The sequence below is a fragment of the Pelobates fuscus genome, chromosome 6 (genome assembly GCF_036172605.1).
Source record: "Pelobates fuscus isolate aPelFus1 chromosome 6, aPelFus1.pri, whole genome shotgun sequence".
In the NCBI taxonomy this organism is placed as follows: domain Eukaryota; kingdom Metazoa; phylum Chordata; class Amphibia; order Anura; family Pelobatidae; genus Pelobates; species Pelobates fuscus.
The window spans coordinates 217,906,777-217,928,965 of record NC_086322.1 but is presented as its reverse complement, the minus strand read 5'-3'; the positions used below and the strand labels follow the sequence as shown (position 1 = coordinate 217,928,965).

At 43.7% G+C, this 22,189-nt stretch overlaps 1 protein-coding gene across 6 annotated transcripts in view; it reads left to right on the top strand.

The window, feature by feature from the left end:
* The window catches only part of LOC134614698 (UDP-glucuronosyltransferase 2A1-like), a 139,822-nt gene that overhangs the window by 94,060 nt on the left and 23,573 nt on the right, over nt 1–22,189 (top strand). For all 6 annotated transcript variants that reach the window (XM_063458744.1, XM_063458745.1, XM_063458749.1 and 3 more), the window contains 4 exons: nt 9,452–9,600; nt 13,752–13,883; nt 14,565–14,652; nt 18,363–18,582. In XM_063458744.1, the coding sequence (XP_063314814.1) occupies nt 9,452–9,600; nt 13,752–13,883; nt 14,565–14,652; nt 18,363–18,582 (589 nt within the window). The remainder of the gene's footprint in view (nt 1–9,451; nt 9,601–13,751; nt 13,884–14,564; nt 14,653–18,362; nt 18,583–22,189) is intronic.

The window sequence follows — 22,189 nt, the reverse complement described above, 5'->3', positions numbered from 1 at the left end:
ATTATGTACCAATGTTCCCTATTCCCTGGTCCCTTTTTCTTTTCTGTATCCCATTCCTTTATGCACAATTTCGTGTGACCAAAAATAAAATACATTGAAAAAAAAAAGTGTTCTCTCTGTGTGGCCGCCGATTGTATCGCACGTTCACACGAAAGGAGGCAGTGGTACTTGGTTTTTGAGTATCTTGAACCAAAATCGGACATTCTACTTCCCGAACGCCTGTCAAACTACACAAACGCCTACTTCCTTTCACCGACCAGTCAGGAGAGCGCTATTCAGTAGATTTGTTCCCACGAACTAGGGGAACAAATGCTACCTATGAGCCGGGGGAAATGTTTATTCATTTTTTTGTACTTTGCAAAATAGAACGACCGGACGGCCCAATTTTATGGAATTATTTCTGGGCAGGAGCATCTTGTGCGGTCGGTCAAATTAAGACCTCCATGTAACTCTTGAACCCCTGAACCGATCTGGGTGATTTTTGAATATGTTAGTCCCCCAGATCGGGGCTATCAAGGGATATGACTTTTGTGGGGTTCCCATTGAGTTTGGGGTACATTCTGAGTTTTATGGAAATGTATGCCTTTGTGTTGGGAGATAATTGAGTTTAGTAAATTGCTTGACTCAGTTATCTCCCCAGTACAGGGGACGGACCATATTATTGTCAGTAGGAGTGTCCCGGACCTGAGAGCCAATGTACTTGCAAAATGTATTTTGTCACTGTCCCCTCTCAGGTCCAGTAGGGAATACCCCTGGAATATGTCAACGTAAACCATGTACATTGTTAACTGCATATAAACCAGGCGGTTAGCCTGAATAAAGAATTCCTGTTATACCCTTCATCTAGTTTAGACTGATGTTTGGGTATCTGTCTACTTTGCTGGGAGAATATACTTGGATGCTGTAATTCATCTGTAGAAACATTCGAATCAACACCCGAACTAGCGAGCTATAATCACTCAAGCTCTAGCCGTTCGGGAGAAAATAGGCGAACGGGTATCTGTAATACCAGCGTTCATTATAAACAGGATTACCTATAAGGCAAATTGGTGGCTGCCTAATTCCTGGAGCTGCAGCTGTAAGAAGACTCTTCTTGAGCCAGCAAGAAGAATAAACAGATCTTCCTGCTCAGCCCTGTGCTCCAGTGAGCTTTGTGGTCTACACATCTTGCAGATCACTTTAAGAGCTCCCTTGTGTACACCTAGTGCTACTTTATGACTCAGAGTATCAAAGCCAGTTCTCTGAGTCATTAAGTGGTCGCCATGACCACTAGAGAGTTCTTAAAGTGAAATGCACCCGATATTAGTGCAAACCACATAACTCCCCTAGCAGACCAACTGGGAAAGGTAAGCAGGAGGGGGTCAAAACAAAGACACTCTAGAGGTACTCTTCATCCCTTATTCTCTTTCCCTTTCTCTTCTTTACCATCGCCTCTTCACTCACTGTCTTGTTTTCTCGCTCGTGCAATGACATGCCACGTGATTTTGTGTCGATGTTCAGAATTCTCTTATGCTTGTTTCATCATGGCTGAGTGAACTGCCTAGTCTTTCATGGATATAGTATCACTTTACATTACTTACTGTTTTTAACTTACTGTTCATTGTACCATTTTGCTGGATCTTTTAGGCCTGTTTCAATCTACGGTTTCATTTACCAGTCTGTTACTGCATTTCCTTTTGCTGTAACTTTTGTTTAATGTGAAAAACATAATGTAAAAAAAAAACACATGCAAAAACACGAAATCACAGACAACACTCAATGAGTACTTACATGAACACACCCACATAAAACTAGACACAATCTCACACACTCAGACTCTCACTACACACACACACAACACTCACAGAACAGAGCCCATGGTTCTAGGAGTGTGCTCATATTTGACAACCTGCCTAGGGCCCTGGGGAACCATGTACCTCTAACGCTATAGTTCTCCTGCCTTAATAGTTTCCTAACTGAATACGTGCTCCCCCCAACTGTAACGGACCGTTTCACTTACAAGAGGATAAAACCCAGTTTAGGCGATATCCCCCTTTCCAGATGCACAGGCAGCTACTGCAAACACCACTCTCCCGACTGGAACCACACAAACTCTGGAATCAGCTGAACAGGAAAAGCATACCATCCGCTTACACTCCTGGCAGTCAGCATACAATCCAATTCCCCCAAAGAACGAGACGACACATCGCTTTGAGGGTTAAGCAGGAACTCTGGACTGGCTCATCCAGCCTGGCTTTTATTTCCAACTCACACATACAGGCCACACCCAGGGGAGGCATAAAAGAACCAATGACATAGATGTTACATCCCACACATCCCCTCCCCTTAGTGTGACATATAATCCTATTATGCATACAGTTCAAAATATACTTTTACACAACTTTCATAACTTTAAAACCATACATCACATTCACATGAAAATACATATCCTCAATCAATCCATTCAGGGGAACGACATATTAAAAAATGGCATGGATCAGACCAGGGGTTCATAAGTTAGTAAAGTATCTTTTAAAAACCCCTAGCTTTCCAGCTTCCTTCTCTGTGCTGGAGAAGCAATCCAATTACCTCCCAGCACAGAGACAGACTCCATTGAGCACATGGGGATACAAAGACAGCAAAACACTTTAAAATACATAAATTCACCTTTTACACATAACACACAGACATTTCACATATCCCCAGATCTGAGATCTGAGCGCACAAAACTACTGAATAGTGCGCAGATCCTATTCACACAGTACAATTGCCATGGAGCTAAAGTCTTTGCCATAGTCTTTCATTATATGAATAGGCTCCATGGTATAGCTATCTGGGGTATCACATTCCCATAGTCCCAAGTCTGGTCCATAGTCCAAAGGCAGCAGGCGGGCAACCAGGCTTCTCCAGTTCACAGTGGCGAAGTTGGTTTCGCCACAATTCTCCCCTTTACCAATTAGACTAACAGGGTACCTGACCTCCTGCCGGTCAGTGCCCTGGTTAGTCCAGCAACCCACCCACAAAACAGAAACCGCAGAGCATCCCACCCACAATAAACAGTTACTACACCTGGGTGAGGGAGAATCTTGTCCAGGTTCAGGTGCCGCACCACGGCTGTGTGGGGGACTGGTAGGCTGCCTTGGTGGGTTGCTGAGGGGGCAGAGACCAGCGGTACTCTGTCCTGGTGCCAGCACTACCACGGGAGTAGTCTGGTTGGAGCCTGGTTGCTGGAGACTGACTGTCTCCCCTTTAGGTGCATAGCTCGGCTGCCGGAGGGGGAGACCGACTGTCTCCCCTTTGGATACACCGCTCTGTGGCTGGGGGACAGGACCGACCGTCCCTACCCCTTGTGCAGTAAGTGCAGAGACTACGGTCCCATCTGCACAGTTGTGGGGTTTGACATCTCCCCTTGATGGGTTCGGCTGCCACTGGAGAGAGGGTGTAACAAGCTCCTCTCTCTGGACGGTAAACTGCCGCTGGGGAGAGGGGTTAGCAGGCTCCTCTCCCTGCCACTCTCTCTGCTGGTGGAAAGGGAGACCAGCTGTTTCCCCTTTCATTCTCTTGTCCTGCTGCTGGGGTGCGAGACTGACTGTCTCTGCTCCCTGCAGGACACACTGCCGCTGGGGAGGATGGACGACACCATCAGCTCCCTGGGGTACACACTGCCGCTGGGGAGGAAGGTCGGCACCTTCATCTCCCTGGGATACACACTGCCGCTGGGGAGGAAGGACGGCACCTTCATCTCCCTGGGATACACACTGCCGCTGGGGAGGATGGACGACACCATCAGCTCCCTGGGGTACACACTGCCGCTGGGGAGGAAGGTCGGCACCTTCATCTCCCTGGGATACACACTGCCGCTGGGGAGGATGGACGACACCATCAGCTCCCTGGGGTACACACTGCCGCTGGGGAGGAAGGTCGGCACCTTCATCTCCCTGGGATACACACTGCCGCTGGGGAGGATGGACGACACCATCAGCTCCCTGGGGTATACACTGCCGCTGGGGAGGGAGGACGCTGCTCTCCTCTCCCTTCCCTTCACACTGCCTTCCTGGCCTATCACTTTGCTGCTGGGGGGCAGGAACAACAACCTCTGCCCCCTGTAACTCAGCCTGCCGCTGGGGAGGGAGGACGTTGCTCTCCTCTCCCTGCACTTCACACTGCCTTCCTGGCATATCACTTTGCTGCTGGGGTTGCTCACAGGACCAGTCTAGGAGATCTGCTACCTCGGGTACTGCTGGTTGTTGTTGGGAAGGAGGACCGGTTGTCTCTTCCCAGGCCCCAATGATGAGTCGCAGGTAATCCCCCTCCAGGTTCCATTCCTTGGTAACCAAATACTGTAGGTCTGCCTCGAGGTCAATAGCGCTAGGGAGACCCAGCATGTCCTCTCGGTCATAGTACAGGTCCCAAAAACGAGTCGGTCACTTTCCCAAAGTCCTCATCGTCACTATTATCCCAAAATCGGCCACGGCCAGTGTAATCTCCGCCTTCTGGGAACTCATACTCCGCCATCTCGGGGACACACTGAGCTGCGTACCATTGTATCGCCTGGTATGCGTCGTCTAGCGCCCGTTCTGCATATACTAGAATCTCGAGTCTAGTCACCCACTTTTACTCGGTCTGTGTTCTCAGGAGGGGCATCCGCTCTGCCATTCGAGCCAGGATTCGCTGCCTTCTGCTGCGGCGCTGACCCCCTCGCGAATACTGTACTTCCTCTAGGGCTTCGTTCCACAACCCGGCTCTGACCACCTCTCTGTACATCAACATGTTCTCCTCTGAGACTTCTCCAGACTCCGGGACGTAATTGTTCAATCTAACTTGAAACTCCTCCTCCATTTTCTGAGTTCCTTTGTAGATAGGGTCGCTGTACGGGTACTAGCGTTGCCCTCAATTTGTAATCCAGGAAGCTGTCTGTAGCTGTCCCTCTGGTTGTAGGAACGATCCCGCCGCTTGCCACCAATTGTAACGGACCGTTTCACTTACAAGAGGATAAAACCCAGTTTAGGCGATATCCCCCTTTCCAGATGCACAGGCAGCTACTGCAAACACCACTCTCCCGACTGGAACCACACGAACTCTGGAATCAGCTGAACAGGAAAAGCATACCATCCGCTTACACTCCTGGCAGTCAGCATACAATCCAATTCCCCCAAAGAACGAGACGACACATTGCTTTGAGGGTTAAGCAGGAACTCTGGACTGGCTCATCCAGCCTGGCTTTTATTTCCAACTCACACATACAGGCCACACCCAGGGGGAGGCATAAAAGAACCAATGACATAGATGTTACATCCCACACATCCCCTCCCCTTAGTGTGACACATAATCCCATTATGCATACAGTTCAAAATATACTTTTACACAACTTTTATAACTTTAAAACCATACATCACATTCACATGAAAATACATATCCTCAATCAATCCATTCAGGGGAACGACATATTAAAAAATGGCATGGATCAGACCAGGGGTTCATAAGTTAGTAAAGTATCTTTTAAAAAACCCTAGCTTTCCAGCTTCCTTCTCTGTGCTGGAGAAGCAATCCAATTACCTCCCAGCACAGAGACAGACTCCATTGAGCACATGGGGATACAAAGACAGCAAAACACTTTAAAATACATAAATTCACCTTTTACACATAACACACAGACATTTCACATATCCCCAGATAGCTGGGATCTGAGCGCACAAAACTACTGAATAGCGCGCAGATCCTATTCACACAGTACAATTGCCATGGAGCTAAAGTCTTTCCCATAGTCTTTCATTATATGAATAGGCTCCATGGTATAGCTATCTGGGGTATCACATTCCCATAAAGTCTGGTCCATAGTCCAAAGGCAGCAGGCGGGCAACCAGGCTTCTCCAGTTCACAGTGGCGAAGTTGGTTTCGCCACACCAACCATCCGGTGATTAAATACAGATAAAAGGCACGGTAAATGTTCAAATTACATGTTAAATAAAGAAGAGATGCAGTATCCAGAGATATATATCTTAAAGGAAAAGGACCCGATAATAGAGCAGTATATTATCACAATTGTGCAAGTTTTAGAGTAGTGCCAAAATAACACTCACATTTTATAGAGCTATATAAGCTCTATTTCGTAATTCTGGACGGAATAATCCCTTCTAAGGATCTCTTTGTGGATATCAGCAATACTTGACTCCCAGGTAAGTAAAGGTCACCATATATAAAAAGGAGATAAAAAAACAAACAAATCGTATATTATGTAGGGTCACAATAATGTAAAAGGGATAGAACCAACTTACATCATCTAGAGCAATGACCTTAGGTGGAACAATCCCCACCTTGGGATATGCGTGGACCCGGATCAGCAGCAAGAAATCTAGATATGAGGTAAGTATATTCTGGACTGGGTATATATAGTATAAAAAAAGTACTTTATTGATAAAATAAGATAAGTAAAATAAACACAGTGGATAAATATAACTTAACCAGTCTAATGTTATAGTCCTCACTCCTCCTCACTTGACGCGGTTTGCCTAAGCTTTTTCAAAAGTGGATGTTTGCAGATCGGGTCCCTGTAATTTATGTGGTCTTTACATTATGTTATCCGATTCCGGTGTGTAGTATAGCTATTTCCGGTTTTCTGCAGTAGTTTTATTGTCATTTCCGTTTCCTGGATGTTAAAATCGTAATGCGCATGTCACTCGGATGTGACGTTTGCGGAAGTCCTACGGATATCATCTTAGATCCGGGTGGTGGTCCGGTGTAATCATACATATAAAAAAGGGATTACAATCAATAGTGAAAGATTGTTCTATGAGTAATTATAGTAAATATGAACATAATTATATCTCGACAAGCATAAAAGTGGTCGTCATGCAATACATGTTTTACATGACGGCAGCCATCTTTGATATCCGGTGATTAAAGGATTAAAAGCCCCTTTTTTACTTGCCTCTTTCCAGTGCCGAGTCTCCCGCGTTATGGCGATGGTGAGACCTAATGCGTATGAACGGTACATGCATTAATACCTCCATTAAGAAAGCATTGAATGAATGCTTTCCTATCGGGAATGTAAAGGACATGAGGAAGTCCAATGTTGTTCACAGAGTAGAACTAAGTTTGGACCAGGCAGCACTTCTAGTGGCTTCTATTTGTATTATGAAGTTCACACTTTTGGGACTTCTAAAAGTCACTGCATGAATAATAAACCTGGGATCCGTGTATCTTAAAGGAAGGGCTGAGAGTGATCTTTTTCTACAGAATTTCAACTAGAGTATCACCACAGAGATTTTCCTATGTGTCCATTATTGAATGTCATTGAAATATTCTGATAAACAACATACAAAAAACAAAATGACACACCACTATTAAGTGTGCAGTCACACAAAAGTGCACATATAGGATGACTCTGATAATGTAATAACCTGAAGCCATAGTACAGGTTTACAGCACAACTGTAGAAGGTCTTTTAAAACAGGAACATGGTCCACATACTGAAGGTGTCTCATGTTGCTGGTGCATTCTCAAATACTCTAGAGAATACTCTGGAGAAAGCAATGCAAATGTCCTAGTACCAAGTGATTCCTTGGGGGTAGTGGTGTCTTTGGGCAATTAGCAAACAACATCCATGCACTCATCAAGAAAAATAATTAAGACAAGAGACACCTTCCAGTAGTACTTTTCCCTCATCTAAAGACGCATACAAGAAGAGGTGAGACTCCCAATGCAGTGGGTTAGTTACCCACCATTTGTCCTAATAGGAGCCCAGTTAGGATTTAGCTTTGCCTGCTAGTTGATAGGAGTTTGGATTATTTCCATATCTACAATCCACCTAGTAGTAGTCATAGCATTCACATTTCTAGCTGTGCCAGTCCAAATTAGCAAACACCTAATGCCCATATAACCATTATTTAAGTAAGACCCTTAGTACATTACTATATTTCCAATGCATTGTCAGTAATTGTGCCAATACATGCCATAAGGAATTGTGGCATGTATTGGCACAATTGTAATGTTCCTGATATTTTCTCCATATTGACAGGTGTTTTAACTGAACAAAAGGTTATAGAAAAATTTGCATGAATAGCTCCTTTGTAGACTTTAAGTTCAAGAATAAAAGCTGAACAATAGCTGTGAGAACATACTTTTTAAAACTAATTTCTCTCCTTTTCGTTCACTTAAGTCTTTGTTCCCAATTCCATTTGATAATCCTGCCCAATCCCCGCATTCCTGTTACTAAAGTACACAAAACCCACTCATAAAAAACACGAAAGGGTCTCCTTTCTGTCTCTAATCTTATGATGACGTGTTTGAAAGTAATATAGGCGAATATACAGAGTGACGGCATATCCCTACTTCTTTGTTATGTCCCTGCTTTATGTATGCACAAAGGGAGTGCTGTGTTTGCACGCTGAATATCAGTGCGGGCCTTAAGGAAAAGTACATAATAGTAATTCAAAAAAGGATGATTGATAGCAGCTACCCGACATGTAATATCATATTGCCCGAAGGGATCCAGTTCCCAAAGCACTATTATCTACCCATAAGAATGCCTATCTACATCTGTGACACATTCTTAGTGTTGATATTGGCATTTGCAGTTTTGCTTATATGAGAAAGTGAAGCATCTTGCTTAGCCCCACTGGTTGACTGACTAAGGCTCACAGAGTTTGTAGTCTTTTCAAGGGAGTGAATGTGTATACTGATGTGATGACTATTAATTGAAGAATGCCAGAAGCACTGCTGAAACAAGGGGTCAGGTTATTGGACAGTATTTTCCATTCTCCCCCTTATTGATGACTGGAAATGTAGCTGGTTTTAGACAAGACATGGCATATCATGGGATTAAATGGGTAGAATCCAATAAGTCGGGGAGAGGGAGTGGAGCAGTGCCCACTATCTTTACACTTGACCAGACACCACTGGTAAGATCACAATAAGTGATAATAGAGCAGACAATTGTAAGTGAACTACTTTACAGGTTTACATGTTCAAGTCTTAGGACATGAAACCTGATAATGATGGATAGTCCTCAGTTTCTTATTTGGTGGTAGTGCTAACTTGGGTGATGTTTTCAGTATGCAGGGGATAGTGATAAACATAATTTATATTGTGCACTAAATGCAAGCTAAACAGCACTGGAGTGCTACATATAGTAAACATTTACATGGTAATTCACTAAACAAGCACAGACATTTAGAAAATTGCGAAAATTTGAGGCTAAAATACCCTAGTTGTAACGATTACAAATTTGAGTATTTTTTTCCTGATCAGTAATTCTAACCTCCCTGTTGCCATATGAATTTAATCTGCTAAACTTTGATATTTAGGCAAAAACTTTGTTGGAAACTGTATATTTGAATTCTAAATGTATATATGGCTTCAACGTCCTCGTCAAACATATGAATATGTTGTCTAAAGTGCAGTTTTATACCATTTTTATTTAATATAGGTTTTCCAAATGATTTAATGAAAATGGTCAATGTTCTTTTTTAAGGTCGACCTACATCGCTTTGTGAAATTATGGGAAAAGCTGAAATCTGGTTAATCCGGACATACTGGGATTTTGAATATCCTCGTCCAACTCTGCCTAATTTTGAGTTTGTTGGTGGACTGCACTGCAAACCAGCAAACCCTTTACCGGAGGTAACACTGGTTGTTTATCCTTTACTTTTTAAAATCACAACAATCTGATAATGTAGGAGATAATGTACACTTGTTTTAAAACATATCACCATTAGTGATGTTCCGAACAGTTCGCCAGGAACCGTTCGCCGGCGAACATAGCGTGTTCGCGGTCGCGAACGCGCGCAATGTTCGGTCCGCCCCCTATTCGTCATCATTGAGTAAACTTTGACCCTGTACCTTACAGTCAGCAGACACATTCCAGCCAATCAGCAGCAGACCCTCCCACCTTCATGACGAATAGGGGGCGGACCGAACACGCTATGTTCGCCGGCGAACTGTTCGGGACATCACTAATCACCATTTTCTGCTGTCTGACCACCTGTTACTTTGGCACTGTCAATTTTACGTTTGTAACAGCAACCTCTTAGAACATAAAGCCCTTGATAGAACTGCCTTAACGGAACACTCCAAGCTCCCTAACCACTGCAGTCCGCTATGAGTGCCCTGGTGCCGTCCCACAGCAAGTAGTCAAACTGTTTTAATATAGCTCTGCCTCCGTTCTCTGGCAGGAGAATCTGGTGAGCTGTATAGAGCGAAGCACGGCTATGAACGGTTTCAGCCAGTGAGGTTTGTGCTTGATTAGCCATGTTTAGGCTGATTAGAGCCATCTGGTTTCTCCTGCAGGAGAAGACCGGTTGGGCAGTTGGCACCTGGGGTATTAAGTACCATACTAAACCAGTTTGACTAATTATTGTGGGACAGTGCCAGGTCACTCCAGTCACCAAAACTACTACATCAGGCTGAGTGGAGAACATTTTGCAAAGCATTTCACCTATCACATTTTGCAAATAATTAACCACATTCAAGACCTTGAACTCTCATAGGTATAACCCTTGACCTATTTTATTCCAGGTAATGTTAACTATTCTATCAGTGTAGTAAGCAAATTACAATAAGAAAAGTAAGCAAGGAGAACAGTTATCTGCCTGCAGAGAGATAATACAGTTGTGCTCAAAAGTTTGCATACCCTGGCAGAATTATTTAAATTTTGGCATTGATTTTGAAAATATGACTACTGGTCATGCAAAAAAAAGTATTTTATTGAAGGATAGTGATCATATAAAGCCATTTATTATCACATAGTTATTTGGCTCCTTTTTAAATCATGATGATAACAGAAATCACCCAAATGGCCCTGATCAGAAGTTTACATACCCGTGAATGTTTGGCCTTGTTACAGACACACAAGGTAACACACACAGGTTAGAATGGCAATTAAGGATTAATTTTCACGCCCACAGGGTCCACCTCCAAATCCCGCCCACAGGAATACACACACAAACACACACACTGATACAAAAGGGCACAGATACACACACACACGCATATAGGCATACATACTGACACACACATACGGAGACATACACACAGGCATACATAGTGACAGACAGATACATACTAACATACATACAGACACACATGCATGAGGACACACAGACACATACATACATTCATACGGACATACATGCATACAGACACTGACATCCATACACATACATACATTCATACGGACATACATGCATACAGACACTGACATCCATACATACATTCATAATGGCATACAGACATACATGCATATACACAGACATACATGCATACTGACATCCATACACACATACACACGTTCATAATGACAGGCAGACATACATTCATACTGACATACAGACATACATTGATACTGGCATACATACATACATATAGACATACATGCATACATTTATAATGACATACATACATACTGACAGACATATAGACATACATGCATACATACAGAGATACATACATACTGACAGACATACATGCATACAGACAACCATCATGGTTGTCACCCCCTGATGGCGACCCTGCCCACACCTGTGGCTTTTTAAATAGCAATTAGTGTCTTTGTATAAATAGTCAATGAGTTCGTTAACTCTCACGTGGATGCATCGAGCAGGCTAAATTCTGAGCCATGGGGAGCAGAAAAGAACTGTCAAAGACCTGCGTAACAAGGTAATGGAACTTTTTAAAGATGCAAAAGGATATAAAAAGATATTTAAAGCCTTGAAAATGCCTGTCAGTACTGTTCAATCACTTAAGAAGTGGAAAATATGTGGATCTCTTGATACGAAGCCAAGGTCAGGTAGACCAAGAAAGATTTCAGCCACAACTGCCAGAAGAATTGTTCTGGATTCAAAGAAGAACCCACAGGTAAGCACAAGAGAAACACAGGCTGCTCTGGCAAAACATGGTGTGGTTTCAAGGAGCACAATACGACGATACTTGAACAAAAATGAGCTGCATGGTAGAGTTGCCAGAAAAAAAGCCTTTACTGCGCCTATGCCACAAAAAAGCTTGGTTACAATATGCCTGACAACACCTTGACACGCCTCACAGCTTCTGGACCACTGTAATTTGGAATGACAAGACCAAAATAGAACTTTATGGTCACAGCTATGTTTGGAGAGGGGTCAACAAGGTCTATAGTGGAAAGAATATCATATCCACTGTGAAGCATGGTGGTTGCTCACTGATGTTTTGTGTGGGGGGGGGGGGGGTGCGCTCTAAAGGCACGGGGCATTGTATGAAAATTGATGGCAAGATGAATGCAGCATATTATCAGAATTACTGGCAGACAATTTGCATTCTTCTGCACGAAGGCTGCACATGGGGCGCTTTTGGACTTTTCAGCATGACAATGACCCTAAGCACAAGGCCAAATTGACCCTCCGGTGATTGCAGCAGAAAAGGGTGAAGGTTCTGGAGTGGCCATCACAGTCCTTGAGCCACTCTGGGGAGATCTCAAACGTGCGGTTCATGCAAGATGACCAGAGACTTTGGATGACCTGGAGGTATTTTGCCAAGACGAATGGACAGCTATACCACCTGCAAGAATTAGACAACTATTATAAAAGACTGCATGCTGTCATTGATGCTAAAGGGGACAATACACAGTATTAAGAACTAAGGGTATGCAGACTTTTGAACAGGTGTCATTTAATTTTTTTCTTTGTTGCCATGTTCTGTTTTAGGATTGTTCCATTTTTTTATAACCTACAGTTGAATATGAAGCCCGTAAGAAATAAAAGAAATGTGTTTTGCCTGATCACTCATGTTTTCTTTAAAAATGGTACATATATTACCAATTCTCCAAGAGTATCCAAATTTCTCAGCATAACTGTATCATCTTGAATACTGTTTCTTTCTTTCTAGGCTAGTGAAATGTGGTTGATAGAAACGCCATTTACAACTATGTTGGGTGCTATCACTATTCAAAGCCATCTATCCTTCTTCCTTACCAAATACTTTTAAATTAGATTTTACCTGTCCCATCAGGTTTTTCAAGTTAATTTGCTTATTTTGTTTATTTATAATGAACACTCAAAGCACCAGAACTACTACAGCCCATTAGGAGTGCCCTGGGACCTTCACAGAGTAGGTAGTCAGACCACTTAAGAACTGGGTCTCCCATTGACTGCGCCACATCCGCTTTCTCATGCAGGAGAAGTTCAATATCTCCTCTGTGCTAAGCACAGCCTGAGAAAGGGCTAGGTTCAGTGGCTGAGAGTGCTCCTAACCAGAGTAAAAGTGAAAGCCAGACTCTAGCCACAGGCACGAAGACTTTTGTAAATGGTTTGACTAATTACTCTGAGAGAACACCAGGAACTCCTAGCACTGTAAGTAATGGCCCTAGTTATGGCCTTTGGAATGTTCCTTTAATTTTGTGCATACCATCCAAAGCTTTTTTCTTTTTTCTCATTGCCTCTCATCCTTTGCTTCTAAAATGCTAGGTAACAACCTATAACGACAGTGCCAGGATGTTTTCTACACCCACTTCACTTTCTCTTTACTCACTCAATATATGATATCCTGTGCATTGACCGCCATCATTTTACACAACATGACTAAAAGGGAGCATAGAAAGGGTTCTCGTGTCATAAAATACCACCAAACAAAAAAGCCACAGTGGGCTTCTGGACTTGTGACTTGAGGCATAATTCCATCGCCTGTATTGTTATGAAATCTAGGAGGTTAATTATAGTGAGAATATTTGGACAAAAGTCACACGTAAGTAATGCTACAATCACTATCTTTGTGAATGACCATTTTTACTATTTTGTTTGCAAAAGGAAATGGAAAAAATAGCCGAGAGCTCTGGAGAGAATGGGATTATTGTGTTTTCCTTGGGCTCCATGGTAAAAAACCTCACTGAAGAAAGAAGCAACATAATTGCAGCTGCTCTCAGCCAACTTCCACAGAAGGTAAACATATGAATAACTGTTACTTACTCTGTATAGTTTTGCCATTGGGCTCTGGTCAGTACTGGAAAAAGAGCAATCCAAGGGTTACAGAGAAAGTCGCAGAGAATTTTTGGTAAATGTTGTTTTCTTTTTGTGTTCCATGTCAAGTAGACGGACAGATGAATACACTTAAAGGACCACTATAGGCACCCAGACCACTTCAGCTCAATGAAGTTGTCTGGGTGCCAGGGTCATCTAGGGTTAAACCTGCCTGCTGTAAACATAGCAGTTTCAGAGAAACTGCTATGTTTACATTACGGTTAATCCAGCCTCTAGTGGCGCCTGTGATTTTCACAGTGAGATGACGCCAACGTCCATAGGAAAGCATTGAGAAATGCTTTCCTATGGACTGATTGAATGCGCGCGCAGATCTTGCCGCGCATGCGCATTCGGATGATGACGTCGGAAGAGGGAGAAGAGGCCCCAGCGCCGAGGGAGCCTGGCGCTGGAGAAAGGTAAGAATTTAACCTCTTCCTCCCCCTTCAGCCTGGCGTGAGTGGGACCCTGAGGGTGGTGGGGATCCAAAGACCCTATAGTGCCAGGAAAACAACTTTGTTTTCCTGGCACTATAGTGGCCCTTTAACCATCAGAGTTTTTCACTGTGAGGATTATTTATTGTTGCTTTTTTTTTATGTTTCACAGGTTATTTGGAGATACAGTGGAAAGAAACCCGACACTTTGGGGGAGAATACATATATGTTTGAATGGATTCCACAGAATGACCTCCTTGGTAAGTCATTGCTTTGTATGTGTGGATGAATTCTCTGGAAAAAAAAACAAAACACAATGCAACCTATAGCAGGACACACATTTACGCATTTACTTGTGTATTTTTGTATTGAGGGTATATCTAAAAATAGGTTGCAAAAGCTGCAGATTTCTTGTTTGCAGTCTTTGCAAGCCCTCCCCTTCTAACCTCGCGCAGACTTTCTGTGGCTGTCCAATCACAGACTTCCCAATGCAGCTCAATGGGAAGTCTTTGCAAGGCAGGTGCTTTGGACAATTGCTGCCTCTTGAGTTTAGTTCCACTGAGCAAACCAAACCAGGAAATAACAGGACCTGTTGTCTGCTTGAAAGCCAGTGGTTGTAACAGGCAGTGGCATACACACAATCCATGGGGCCCTGGTGAGAAACTGATCCGTGCCCCCCCTATTCCCCCTCCCATGATCCGTGCCTCCCCTATCCCCCCCTGACACATACATACAGACACACCCACACAAACATACAAAACAACACACAAACTAAAATAGTATGTGTAAAAGATATAAAAAAGAAACTTAACTTTGTGACAGCTTCCCACGGCAACTTATCCACGTAGGTGCCTGGTAGAACAAATGTATACAAAAGATGGGGGAAACCGCTGTCTATACCTATAAAAGATTAACAATACATAGTGAAGACCATAATATGCATGTTACAATAGACACGCTATCAGAAGCACTCACAAGATGCAGACTATGAATGCGCATTCAAGGTGCCACCCCTAATCCTTTAGGAGGGTTAAGCATGGATCCACTGGATTCAGAGATCCGGATACCAAAGTAGAGCAGGAACAAAAGTAGCAGTAGAAAATATTTTATTTATTAAAAGGCACTGGTCCAATGCGTTTCGTTCAAATTAGAACTTCTTCAGGGACCTCTTAAGTTAAAACAAAAATTAAAATAATACAATATAGAAAAAATCTGTACAATACGAAAAATTCCCGCTATACCCTCCCTCCTCCCACAGTCACAATATATAGGACAACTCCTATTCCTATTGGTGGTGTGGTGGGCGTGTTTCACTCGGTTCCGGACCAGTCATCCTCCTGCCGCATATCAGCTGTGCAAAGTTGATTTGCCCACTTTCAGCTTCTTCCGCGTCACCGGAAGTGATGTCAGCGTTTCACACAGCATTTCCGTGCGTTCCAGTGATGTCCTTACGTCAAACGCATACTAACTTCCGTGTGCTTCAATAGTCATTCTTGCGCATGCGTAGTTAGAAAATTCCTATACTTATGAAAGTCCTCGTTAGTCTTAAAGTAGTTAATCATTGACACTAAAAGGAAACATAATATCAATCAAGAAGCCCATAAGCCTAAGAGCTATGTACCTGAATAACAATAGAACTTTAATAGCTCTATACAAATTTCTTTGAATAGCTATATTGAGCCATTAAAAAGCTATACTTAAACACCTTGATAATATACAGAAAAATACAGAAAAAATAAAAGTGAATATGAAAAATATGAAAAAACACACAAATACATACACCCCTCGACAGACACATACATACAGACACACACACATACAGAGACACACATACATACAGAGACACACATACACACAGAGACACACACACACATATGGGGCCCCATGGATTGTGTGTACGCCACTGCATACATAGACACACACACACACACACAGAGAAACACACGTACATACAGAGAGACACAGACACACATACAGAGACACACAGACACATATACAGACACACACACACACACAGACACAGACACACAAACATACACATACAGAGACACAGACACATACAGACATATAGAAAATGTTTCCTACCTTGTTACTTTCCATGGGGTCCAGTGGGGGCTCAGCCTGATGGGAGTCAAAGTTCCCACTCTGACTCCCTCCTCCTCCTTCCTCCTGTGTGGGCTGATAGCTGGGAGGAGTGACGTGCAGCTGCGACCCCTGCGACTGCGGTATGTACGCTGCTGGTAACGGTCAATCTGTAAAAGTGCCAAAATCTTCACACATGATAGCAAGATAAAATGTTTTAAGGGTCCAGAGTGTCTCTTTAAAGTCAAATGGGCAAGTAGTAGATTTGCTCCATGTACATATAGGTTTGCTACATGTAGTCTACAGCAGCTACTGTTACAAGGGAAATGTCAATTTGACTTCTCTCATTAGGTGTATCAACATATTTATCACCTTGCCTCTGAAATCCTAAATCCAGCACCACTGGACTGCAGTTCTCAAGATGCTCAGTAAGCCTTTAGCAATCCATCATCTATTTACACCATTCCATGTGATAAAATACATTCCGTGCATAGTACAACACGTGCCCCTTCGTTTTTTCTTATTTCTCTTTCTTCCCCTTCTCCCCGCCCTCTCTCCCTTCACATCCAGTGGTGTATCCTGGTTTTGTGCTGCCCAAGCATTACAAAACTCAGGCGCCCCTCCCACCCCACCCTTTCCCCCTGCCCCGCCTTCTAAATACACACATACACATTCACTGACAGATACGCAAACACTAGCTAACAGACAAACACACACACACACTAACAGACACACACACTCACACTAACAGACACACACACACTTTAACACACTTTTTTTAAAAAATGTAACCCCCCAGCCTCCTTACCTTTGGGAATGGTTCTCTTGGGGGGATTCTCCCTCTCCCTGGAGTCTAGTGGGGCTGCTGGGGGTTGGTCGGGCGGCACTGGCGAGCAAGCACTTTCCCCTGAGCTCTCTGCTCAGCTCCCTCGCGCGCTGCAGTGTGATGCCGGGAGCCGGAATATGACATCATATTCCAGCTCCCGGCATCAATTTGCGGTGCGCGAGGGAGCTGAGCAGAGAGCTCACTAATTAGTGCTCCCTCGCCAGCGCCGCCCGGCCGGATTGTTAGCCGCAAGGCCCTGGAAAGTGCCGCCCAAGGCAAATGCCTTTTTTGCCTTGTGGCTAATACGTCCCTGTTCACACCACCTGCCGACGCGCGGCCCGGCATACTCCCAGACTATACAGCAACTCACGAGACAACTGTGAAAACTCTGGTAAATCATTTTGGTCTTACCACTGTCAAAGAGGAGGAGACAAATCACAGTTCACAGCCTAACAGAGAGCGCCTTACGCACAGGGTTCCCCAGGACAATACCATGGAGCATTACCCCGACACTGGAGGGACATTTCACAGAGCCTGACTGGGTGGGGGGGGGGGGGGTCATCACTCTTCTTGACCAAAACTTCCCCCCCTCTACAGGGGATGGGGGGAAGCGGCAACTGAATCAATACACACACCCCGAGCCAGGGGGATCCAGACGACACTCGAGATAACAAGAGCAGACCGAGGCACCTACATGCCAGGCTCTGATATCCACTGACTCAGAGTTGGCGCTCGTGGACTTATGACCTCATCATACATTCGCACATAGCGACTTGTACGAACCAGCACCGCACACGCCTCTACACCTATATTCTGCGAACCTACTCTCTATGTGAGACCTGCGTGTCTCAGCTATCCTTGTTCAAATGGGGTTCTGTGTATCCCATTTTGCCAGATGTTTCCACCTCTATTCGAAAACTGTGTTGTTTCTTCATCTTATAATCTGTGTTGCTGCTGAAAGTTTGACAAAAAAAAAAGTTTTTTTTCTCAATAAAGAGATATTTACAAAAAAATAAATATATATTCTGTGGTTACTGATAAACTGACTTCTGTGTTTTTCAGGCCATCCAAAAACCAAGGCTTTCATCACCCATGGAGGAACTAATGGCATATATGAAGCAATTTATCACGGTGTTCCTATGGTTGGCATTCCACTCTTTGCTGATCAGCCTGATAATATGGTCCACATGAAAACCAAAGGCATGGCAGTAATGCTGGACTTCATTAAAATGGAAACACAGGACTTAGTGGATGCTGTAAACGCTGTTATTAATAACCCCACGTATGTATTGTTTGACTTGCATTTGTTATGGATTTTTATTTTTTTTATCAGAGAAGACAAATGGCAAACTATAACTGCAACATGGGTTTACTTCAGGGAAATCATGCCAAACGAATCTTATTGATTTTTTTTTATTGGCTAACTAAAATAATTGATCATGGTGGTGCAGTAGATATTGCTTACCTAGATTTCAGTAAGGCTTTTGACACTGTTATACATAGAAGGCTTATCAATAAACTGCAATCTTTAAGTTTGGATTCCAATATTGTTGAATGGGTAAGGTAGTGGCTGAGTGACAGGCAACAGAGGGTTGTAGTCAATGGAGCATATATTCGAAGCAAGGTCTTGTTACAAGTGGGATACCTCAGGGATCTGTACTTGGACCCATTCTCTTTAATATTTTTATTAGTGATATTGCAGATGGTGTTGGTGGTAAGGTATGTCTTTTTGCTGATTATACTAAGATATGTAACAGGGTTGATGTTTCAGGAGTGATAAGCAAAATGGCAAACGATGTACGTAACCTAGAAAAATGGTCAGAGTTGTGGCAACTGACATTTAATGTGGATAAGTGCAAGATAATGCATCTTGGACGTAAAAACCCAAGGGCAGAGTACAGAATATTTTATATAGTCGTAACCGCAACATCTGAGGAAAGGGATTTGGGGGTAATTATTTCAGATGACTTAAAGGTAGGCAGACAATGTAATAGAGCAGCAGGAAATTCTAGCAGAATGCTTGGTTGTATAGGGAGAGGTATCAGCAGTAGAATGAGGGAAGTGCTTATGCCATTGTACAGAACACGTGTGAGACCTCACTTGCAATATTGTGTGCAGTACTTGAGACAGAAGGATAGTGATACTTTGGAGAGAGTTCAGAAAAAGGCAACTAAACTGGTTCATGGATTACAGGATAAAATTTACAAGGAAAGGTTAAAGCATTTTAACATGTATAGCTTGGAGGAAAGACGAGACAGGGGGGATATGATAGAAACATTTAAATACATAAAGGGAATCAACACAATAAAGGAGGAGATTATATTTAAAAGAAGAAAAACTAACACAACAAGAGCACATAGTCTTAAATTAGAGGGGGAAATGTTTACAAATAATATAAGGAAGTATTTATTTTTTAATTTTTTATAATTCTTTATTTTTGTTGTGCATGTTATAACAGAAGAGCTTGCACAGCCACGACAGCATGGGCAAGTACAACAATGACATTAGAGAAAGACGTCATCATGGCATATGTAAAACAGCACAAATTGAGATCTATATTTTAACAGTTTATGTTCTCGTTTAGTTAAGTGAGTTAGTAAGATGCACATGTCAGGGAAGAGATTTCAGAAGAGTGACAAAGAAGGAAAAATCTGTACTATACAATCATAATATAAACAAGGCTGTTCAATTAAGTACATGCTAATTGTGTAACAAGAGCGTGACATGAGAGTCAGTGCACAGGTTACGTTACTAGAGAAAAGAAAAAAAAAACAGCTTTGCACGAAAAGCCTATATGATTACAGACTAATATAAACATTAGTGTATACATTTTAAGCAAGCTAGGTCGAACTTGTATAAAACGAGGTTAGGCTTAGAAATATGGTAAGTAGGGAAGACAGCTTTCACTTCGTATCTCTTGCTTGCCTAAATGGTTAAGTTGTCAAAATATGATTAATTAAAAGAAGATAATACAAAACAAGATAATCGATGCTTAACACTGAGTACATCGGCATTGTGGTTTGTATGCTGTTGGGCACTTAGGGCGTAAGCTTCACCGACAAAGCCGTTAAGATGCCGTCTCCCCTATAATAAGATCAGGAGTTGGTCAGATAAAACACGTGTCAAAACAGGCATATGTTAGCATGAAGCAAGCGTAATTTAGCGTGACTTAAGCAATCTCTGGTTAAATTACGTATAGAAAAATCACACAGGATCCGGTATAGCAATTAGTGAAGGTTGTAATATGCTAGACTTCCTATGGGGCCTGTCAAGTATTATGCAACAATAGAATAGATATAACTTGTTAAACTAAGAAGCAAAGTCATCGCTTATGGTAATTTAAGTTACAATATTTAGTCCACGTTGGGTAAGCATAAAACATGCATGCAACTGGGATGTCTCTGACATAGTATTAATTGAGACTAAACTATTATGCATTACGTGTGGAGTGGAGAAGACTCAGCTAATCTTTAGTGGGATTAATAACACAACAGTTTTAACTTTTTTAACTTGCTATCATTTTTGCTTTTGTGAGCTGGGTTGTTTGTAGCCTCGGTTAGAGTCCCTGTCCAAAGACACATTACGGCTGACATCCAGCTCCCGCAGCTTAAGCAGTCATCCGATTCCCCGGCTGGGCTTCCACCTTCCTTGTGTCAATGTCCACGATTTTCCGGCCGGGGTGAGAGTCGGTCAGTCTGTAAACGGCTGGGGCCCTTGAACAATCCGTTTAGGCCCTCAAGGTGGCTTGGCTGGGTTCTCCAAGCTGTAAGGTGCCCCGAGGTCTTCTCGGCTCCGTTGAGAATATCGTAGGGGGGCCTGCGCTTGGGTTGTAGTCGCTTGGCGGCTTTGGCCAGTTTCTTGGATCGCAAACCTCCCGTGGGACGTTGTCTCGTTCTTGGAGGGCCGAGGTGAGCAGCAGACGGCACTGAGTGGATTGTAGCCTTCTGGCTGTCTCTCTGCTTCTCCTGCTTCCGAGGTGCAGGGGCTTGTCGGGTTTTCCGTAGTTTACCCGTTCTGCGTTTCCCGCCGTCGGGAGGTGAGTGCTGCTTCTTGTCGGTCACCCCCTCAGCGTGTGGCCTTCTGCTCCACAGTTTCTGCCAGAGCTCTTCAAATAGTGCGTCCAGCCGCTGTTCATAATTGTCCAGCAGGCCTCGCGTTGTCCGCGTGGCGGTCGCCATTTTAAAGGGGGGAGTGAGGGATGGGGGGGCAGTCTATATATTAGGGGAGTGAGGGATGGGGGGGAAGGGGGGGGGCAGCCTATATATTAGGCTGTGCATTGAGAGAGACAGGGACAGGAAGCTGCATCTATCCCTGCTTCTCTCTGCTGAGTGAAACCTCAGGGGAGCAACACATGTAGCCAGAGACAGCCTACAGATCAGGGGAGTGAGGGATGGGGTGGGGGGTTTAAAATAGCCTATAGATTAGGGGAGTGAGGGATGGGGGGTGGGGGGCAGCCTATAGATTAGGGGAGTAAGGGATGGGGGGGCAGCCTATAGATAAGGGGAGTAAGGGATGGGGGGGCAGCCTATAGATTAGGGGAGTAAGGGATGGGGGGCAGCCTATATATTAGGGGAGTGAGGGATGGGGGGGGCTATATATTAGGGGAGTGAGGGATGGGGGGCAGCCTATATATTAGGGGAGTGAGGGATGGGGGCAGCCTATATATTAGGGGAGTGAGGGATGGGGGGGCAGCCTATATATTAGGGGAGTGAGGGATGGGGGGCAGCCTATATATTAGGGGAGTGAGGGATGGGGGGGGCTATATATTAGGGGAGTGAGGGATGGGGGGGGCAGCCTATATATTAGGGGAGTGAGGGATGGGGGGACAGCCTATATATTAGGGGAGTGAGGGATGGGGGGGTGCAGCCTATATATTAGGGGAGTGAGGG